Raw genomic sequence first — 7,960 nt, 5'->3', positions numbered from 1 at the left:
ATGCTGGGAATGTGTAAGTATTGCACAGACCGAACACCTACGTGAGTACAAGGGGTGGCCTCCTTCAAGGGAAAATTGTGGTGTAATTTTCCTGAAGTACTCATGAGAGCCCAAGGTGTTGGCCAAGAGTGGCGGAGTTGCTCAAGTTCAAAAGGTGAAGTATGTGATACATGTTCCTTCCTCGCTCCTGGGAGTTCAAACCTTTGGATACTCATCAGAAGAGTGTTGAATACTTGTGTTACTAAGGCATTAGTTCAAACCTTATGGATACTAGTGCTTAAGTACCTAACCTTTCATTTTACTGTTCAGATTTCATGATCTCATGTCCGTTTTGCATTAGTGGGGGATTGTTAGAGTTTACAATTCAAGTAATGCAAATCGGAGATTTACCAAGTGAGTGTGCAAGGAGTTGATGATGGAGTAGTGTGTCAAGCAAGTTAGTGAGTTGCGCGAGACCGAGCTAGCAATGGAGCTAGCGAGAGAGCTATAGATGGCATGGCAAGTAGACTACGCAAGGTCGAGCTAGCGTTAGAGCTGTAGCTCACATGGCATATGAGCTACTGCAAGTCCGAGCTATAGCTCGGATGGTAGCTCGTATGGTCGCTTTGCTTATGGCAGGTGCGAGCTATAGCTCGCGTGCTAGCTCGCTGCGCTTGTTGCTTGCGGTAGGTGCGAGCTATAGCTCGCGTGCTAGCTCACTAGGATTGTTGCTTGCGGCAGGGCCGAGCGATAGCTCGCTCATATAAGAGCGAGAGCTCGGCCGCTCGTGGGCTTATCGTGGAGGCCTTGTTTGCTTCATTCATATCCTTTCCTTGTACACATATATATATACTCTCCTAAGCCCTCAAAGAGTGATATATAGTTTTGTTATCTCTGGAAACCTAAACACAAAAACAAAAACCTACCCTTGAGATCTGAACAGTTCTTGAGTAATTCCACGCTTCGGGTTCGGGTACACGAATTACGAAGGAGAGTTGCGTTAAACTTGGGGGGCGTGCGTCATCAGGAAACCTGTACCGGTGGTGGCGTATTTCGCTTCTAAGGCAGTGGATTATGTTCCACGGCGCGACTGTGAGTTTGAGATCTTCGATCAAGTTTTTTTTTTTCCTTTCATCTTCTCTATTTTTTCATTGGAATCAACAGGTATTTTACCAACAGGCCCACCACAACGGCAAAATTCCATCAGTTAATAATAGCCGTACACATGAATATGATAATAATATCTGGTACAAGGTATGGCCCACTAAACTGACTGATTGACAAAATGAAGCACATCAACCTGATTGCCTGGGTGCTCCTCCATGCTTAGCCCGGTTGGGTGAGAAAACAGTTTTCTAAATTCATGTTTAATATCAGTAATCGAATATTATTCCATTATCTTTTTTATTTTATTATATCTTGATTTTTTGGAGATTTTAAACCTCTATATATATTCCTTCTGTCCCTTAATTTTTGCTCCATAAGGGTAATGTTGCTTTATTAATATTTGGTTGGAAAATATTGAAGAGAGAGAAAAGTAGTGGGGGTTAATGGGGTGATTGTGAGAGTAAAGGTATGGTCCCATATATATCTTAAAATAGAATGGGCCGGGGCAAAATAAAAGGGATGGACTAAAAAGGAAATTGAGGCAAAAAATAAGGGACAGAAGGAGTATTATTAAGAGTTATGATAATTGTACTAATTTCATTATTACTTGTGATGAGTGATGACCTTTGGTGATTTGTTACAGTTTCCCTTTTATCAGTCTTTGAGATGATACAATTTATTTTTCAAGTTTTGGTGATCGACCATGTAAGTCATAAGTTTTCACCCCAACTTTCCATAACTCTACGAAGCTAAGGGAAAGGGAGATGAAGGAAAGGAGATTGAAATAAACATATGTTACAAATACAAAGTCTTGAATCTATCTTACTATAATCAAGATATTTAAATTTAATCAACTTTATTATTAATTGCTATAAAGAAATTACGATAACTTGGGATAGCGCGCACACAACTAGTTTATATATAGAGTACATCAAATCATTTTAAATTAAAAAAACAGTAGGGGTATCATGTAAGGACTTTAAAAAGTACTTTTAAAACCAAAAAAAAAAATACAGGCCACGAATGTAGGCCTAAACAAAAAAACACAAGTATGAAATGTGGAGAAAATCAAAAACTCAAATAGAAAAGGGTTGAGCATAAATTGCAACAATATCTTCTTTGATTGTGGTTTTCACAAAAGTGAGGCCATCTCCAAACTTATAGAAGGACTCCGCTGCACGAGCAAGGTTAAGCATCCGATCATAAACAGGCTTGGACAAGTGATCATAGTCATGAGGACATGGGTTGATTAGCAACCCCTCATTTACGAGATCCTTCCATGCATCGTCAATAATTTTTTTAAATACTTGCAACACTTCTTCGTGACTCATACTATAATCATTCATGTAGCATTCCACACTTGAAGCAAGGCGTACACCTCTTGCTAGCTCGGCCTATATAATCAATGTGAACGCGACATCAAATATTGTCACATACATTTATTAAACACAACGATCATATATTAGAAGAAAACATAAAAGAAATTTTCATCAATTTACTACGGGCCTGTTCTCATACGTTGAAATTCAGTTCAGCTCAGTTCAGTTCAACTCAGTTCAGTTCAGTTCATCTCCTAATTTCCTTCTCTTATAAAATATTTATTTCACTTCAGTTCAGTTCAGCTCAGCTCAGTTCAGATCAGTTCAGTTCAGCTGAGTTCAGTCAACGAGAACATGCCCTACATATGCTAGTTGCCCAAAAAAAAAGGAACATTTAATTTGCTAGATCTTGTGGTCTTACCTTGCCGGTAGTCATGTCATCCATGAGCCGGCAAATGTTCGAGCTAGCTGTAATCGCCGTAGTGTATTGCATCAACTGGATATATGGTTTTGCTTCTGCAATCTCTTCCATACCCATCAACAATATAGTCCCTATGATTTGCATACCGGCTGTATTTCTTCCATTGAACATGTATTCCTCAAATGTTGGCACATATTTTGATTTCACCCACTTTATCTCAGTATAGTAGTTTCTTATTGATCTTTTCACCTATAGGCCAGGACAACAACATTTTCACATTTACAATCCCGGAAATGGATCTATATTGGACAATATTTTCACATTTACAATAACGTGGAAATGATTTTGGCATACCAAAAATTGATTTTGACACATCTGTTTATGACAACATATACAATTTTCTAAGCTCTTTTTTCACATAGAGGTGTGTCAATATTAATCAAAGGCGTGCCAAAATGAGTTTATATATAAAACTTCAAGGCCTTACTTGTTCTTTTGCAAAAAAACCAGCATATGGCTTTCCGATTTTTGTCATCTCCTTGGCAACATCGTCAAGAGTTGTAATGACAAATTCGTACAAGATTTTCATATAATTAGCCGAAAACTTCTCCATTGAACTTAAGTCCCACCTGGAATGACACATGTAATTAATTAAAGTTGTATTAAATTTAGTTAGGAATTGACAAACAATACAATTAATTGCAAATAGATGGAGTATATATATCACATATAGACATATAGTACCTCTCAAATGCATTGGCGAGACACTCGAGTTCCTCAAAAGTTCCATATGCATCATATGTATCATCTAAAAACGATAGAAGAACTAAAAGTTTGGAAAATAATATTCTAGCAAAAGAATATTGAGGTACATAATACATAATAATTGACAAGTAGTGATATTCAACTTGTCTCTGCCTTAAATGAGGAAATTTCCTTGCCAATTCTAAGTTTTTGCACCACCTGTGAAATAGGCAAAAGCATCAAAATAGTTAGGATTTGAGAAAGTCTAGATATTAGAATAGACTATCCAACAAGGATATAAATATCAATAACTTTTAGAATCGTCTCTTTGAAATAGCTTAGCTCACAAACTTAGCTTTTTGGAGATTAATAGAACAAGTTATAATAAATTATGAGCTTAAAAGAAGCTCTTTTGAAAAAAAAAAAAAAAATTTAAAAAGAATATTTTGTGAGATATTAGCTAATAAAACTCAGATTTTGTGAGAAACGACCTAATAAAAAAATTGTAATAAATTGTCTAATAAAAAGTAAAGTTTTGTAAGAAATTACCTAATAAAAGGTCGAATGTTGTACAATACTACATATGTTGGATTTCCACCGTTGACCAATCTTAAACACCTCCCAAAACTACTGCTCTCATCCCCAAAACCCATACAACCTACTTGAAATAGCCTCCACCATGCCGAAACTACCCTCTAACCCCAAAACCACCACTTATAAACCCAAAAAGCACCCTCTCGAAACGATACCCTCACCAACTCACCTCGAAAATAACCTTACCACGTTAAAAACCAACCTCGCGGCGGTTTCGATGGTGTTTTGAGGTGGTCAACGCCATAAAATTAGGTTAACGGTGGCAATTCGGTCAAAGGTAGTAGTTTACAACATGTTACTTTTTATTAGGTAGTTTTTCATTAAAATTAGGTTTAATTAGGTAGTTTCTGACAAAAAAAAAAAAAAAAAAAAAAACCGAAAAAGATAAATTCTAAGTAGTCCAATTAACCATCTATTTTTGATCAAATGTTTTAATAAGCACTCAATTTTTATTTTTTTTTTCAAAAACTCAATCTTTTTACTAAACACCCCTAAAGTGTTTTAATTCAAATGGATTAGCTACTAACTCCTGGATTTGGCTCAACTCTTGGCAATGTAACAATTGCAATCGGTTGAATTCAAGCTTTGCGAGTTGAAGAAGCTTTTCATCGCAAGACTCAAAATCTTGCTCGTAAAAGTTAATGAATCGTTGTGATTGTAACCTTTGATTTCCACGGTGCAAGGGCTGCTTCAATGCGAGGCGAGCTTGCTCAGAGAATGTTGAAATGGAGTTAAGAAAATCGGTGGTGAAAGTAAGGGCTTCCTCAAGAATGTGTTCATCATGTATCCTTAAATGGGCAGCCTCATACAAGCTTAGCATGCCCCTTTCATCGCTCCTTGATGATTCTTTAAACTTGCCTTTATTATTTGTAAACTTGTAGAATACATCTGCAATGTTCCAATTCTTTTAGTTGGATGATATAATATTTCCTCTTTAAAAAATGGACAGTTTTGCAATGAATACATCTGGATTTATGTTGCAATAATTCTTTTAGTTTGCTGATACATTATTTGTTCATTTAAGAAGAATAAAAATAAATAAATTTAACTCTTAGAAGTTTATTCCAGATATGCATGCATGCATAAGTTTAATTGTTAGATTGTGAATTTATTAGCTAAGTAACCATATGTTCCTATTTAATCTAATGTATATATTATTCTAACGAGATAGTCCCAGTTAATCAATTTAATAAATAAAATTTGTTTATCAAATGGTAAAATGGTACATAAAACAAATTTTGTTTATCAAATTGAATTGATTAACTAGTATTTTTTGTTATTAGATCTTGTCAAAAAAAAAAAAAAAAAAAAAAAAAAAAAAAAAAAAAAAAGCATTATTAGATAAGATGATAAAAACAATTAATTTTACATTAAGGTAAAAACAACGTAGACTTACCACAAGGCATATTATATCCATGTTGCCTGAATATTCGAAAAAACGATGAGGTATCAGATAAATCATAGTCCATAACAAAATTACTTTTCTTAAGTTTTGTATAAAACTTTTCTAATAATTCTTTTATTTCGTTCTCAAAGTAATAAGGAAACCCTGAACGTTCCACGACATCAATCAAACGCATCTTCTGGCGCAAATCCGTAGAATCATCCATTAGCATTAACCGCACTTCATTCTTCAGCGGCTTGATTTCTTTTGCATATTCATCCATCCTCTTAAAATACGTATGAAAAAAATTAAAAAATCGTTAGAATCATATTGACTATGTGCTCCATATTTTAAGAAAAACTATTATGTAATAAGATACTCGTGTACCCTACTTACGCGTAGGGCATGGAGGGTGCCTAATCAAATAATCAATGATCAAAATTTTTTGTATGCATCGGATGTACAATAATAAATTTAATATACATTAGGTTATTGTAAATCAAAAGTTGTCCATTTTATCATAAAAGTTACCCTTCAGGCTTGTTTATATTTACTAAATTGATCTGGACTGAACTGAACTCAATTGATTGGAGCTGTACTGAATTGATTGGAGCTGAACTGAACTGAAGTGAGCTGAAATGAATGTTTTATGAGAGAGGGAAATTAAGAGCTGAACTGAACTGATAGGAGCTGAAATGAATATTTTATAAGAGAGCGAAATTAAGAGCTGAACTGAACTGATTGGAGCTGAACTGAACTAAATTGAACTGAAATTAAGTAAATGTGAATAGATCCTTAGTCCAACAAAAATTACCCTTATTACACAATTACTTTTATTCTCACATAATTACCTTTAACCTATCAAAATACTAGTTACTTTTATTCTCAAAAAATTACCCATATTAATTACTCAGTTACTTTTATTCTTAAAAAATTACCCATATTAGTTACTCAGTTACTTTTATTCTTAAAAAATTACCCATATTAGTTATTCAGTTACTTTTATTCTTAAAAAGTTACCCATATTACTCAGTTACTTTTATTCTTAAAAAGTTACCCATATTACTCAATTACTACTGATACCGTAAAAAGTTAAGTAATACCGATAAGTGTTCAAGAGTGAAGTTGTCGAAGCGATCACCCCATATGTCTGGGGGGAAATGAGCAAGAGGTCTATGCATATCTGCCTCTTCTTGAGAAGATGTTTCTCCATTCGACGTGTAGGTTGAGGAGTAAGAACTTTGTCGTCGGTAATCACATTTGGCCACAAAAGTCTGGTATTTTAGTAAGGGAGCACCATAGCATTGAGGGGCGGCAAGGGGTGTCGCACAATGGTATGAGCACGGTGGTGTGAGTAGTGCAAGAGGGAAAGACTTGGCTATGAAAATTTGTGAAGCTCAGGGGCCGGGTGAATTTGCACTAGAACGAAGCTAAGGTAAGTAGAGAGTTTGAGACAGAGTCTAAAATAGAGAACATTTATAAGCTATTTAGTTGACTAAGTAATAATCTAGTGTGTGGCCTCCGATGTTGGAAGGTAGTGAGTTTGAGAAAAAGAGTCTAAAATAGAGAACACTAGAGTATCCCGTGCGATGCACGATTTTAACAAAAAAAAGTTATAGCGTAGAACTTGTATATAAAATGAATCTTATAATTTTGTCATAAATTTATTGGAAGGAATGCAGTTGCTATTTAATTTTACCTAAAAGCTACTCAAAAGCTAGTGCCGAACACGTCCTTAGTGTACTCTAATTTTCTAGATTGGAGTTGTTGAAATAATTACTTAGCTTGTTTACAAAGTATCTCTCTCTCTCTCATACACACACAAAAAGTATCACAAAATTGACATCATCAATGGTTCTAGACGGGAATTTTAATTTATAAGGAAGCGACATGTATACAGTTTTGAGGAAAGATATGCAAGCCATGTTTTTTTTTAGTAATAATTAATAGATTTATAAGCTATTTAATTGACTAAGGTTTTTTTTTCTTTTTTTTTTTTAGCCACAAGAGCGGATAATGAGAATTGATCCCAAGATCTCTTGAAACCGAGAGGGGATCTCTAACAACTTGAGCTATCCCTCAATCTCAGGTGACTAAAGTATTTAAAATTAAACTAGTGTGTGGCCTATACTGAATTGCTACTTTAAGACACAATGACACAATGTTAGTATAAAAATAAAGAGAATTTTAATAATATCACTTTCTAGTGTCTTGACCAAAGATATATTTAATAATAAAGAGACTATTATTCCTCTTTTTTTTTTTTTTTTCAGGCTATGCTTACTCAAAGATATATTTAATTATGTGTATATAATTAACCTAACTTGTTATTGGCTAAGATGGTAAGAAATGTGATTTTATATCCATGAGGTTCATTAGTCGAAACTTGATTGTGGAACGCTTACTTGGGAT

General features: G+C 34.5%; 1 protein-coding gene and 1 long non-coding RNA gene across 2 annotated transcripts; both read right to left on the bottom strand.

Moving 5' to 3' along the window:
• Positions 1-2,799: 2,799 nt before the first annotated feature.
• Positions 2,800-4,984, bottom strand: LOC145622059 (casbene synthase, chloroplastic-like). The gene is made up of 4 exons (XM_081676383.1): positions 4,692-4,984; positions 3,571-3,789; positions 3,314-3,455; positions 2,800-3,075 (listed from the first exon to the last, which is right to left on the bottom strand). Exons 1-4 carry the CDS (start codon positions 4,982-4,984, stop codon positions 2,800-2,802), a joined length of 930 nt encoding a protein of 309 aa, XP_081532509.1.
• Positions 4,985-5,457: 473 nt separating this feature from the next.
• LOC145610153 (uncharacterized) lies at positions 5,458-6,969 on the bottom strand. The gene is made up of 2 exons (XR_014106222.1): positions 6,652-6,969; positions 5,458-5,834 (listed from the first exon to the last, which is right to left on the bottom strand). It is a non-coding gene; the product is annotated as an uncharacterized LOC145610153 (long non-coding RNA).
• Positions 6,970-7,960: the final 991 nt, after the last annotated feature.

This window comes from Chenopodium album, chromosome 3 (genome assembly GCF_948465745.1).
Source record: "Chenopodium album chromosome 3, dcCheAlbu1.1, whole genome shotgun sequence".
NCBI lineage: Eukaryota > Viridiplantae > Streptophyta > Magnoliopsida > Caryophyllales > Amaranthaceae > Chenopodium > Chenopodium album.
This window is presented reverse-complemented; position numbering and strand designations above follow the sequence as displayed.

Bases quoted from the DNA above. Each gene is read 5' to 3' on its own strand.
- LOC145622059 (XM_081676383.1), bottom strand. From the start codon at position 4,984: ATGCTAAGCTTGTATGAGGCTGCCCATTTAAGGATACATGATGAACAC. The intron at 3,790-4,691 runs GTTAGTAGCTAA...CCTATTTCACAG, and splicing joins GAGTTGAGCCAAATCCAGGA to GTGGTGCAAAAACTTAGAAT. The intron at 3,076-3,313 runs GTAAGGCCTTGA...CCTGGCCTATAG, and splicing joins GTTTTTTTGCAAAAGAACAA to GTGAAAAGATCAATAAGAAA.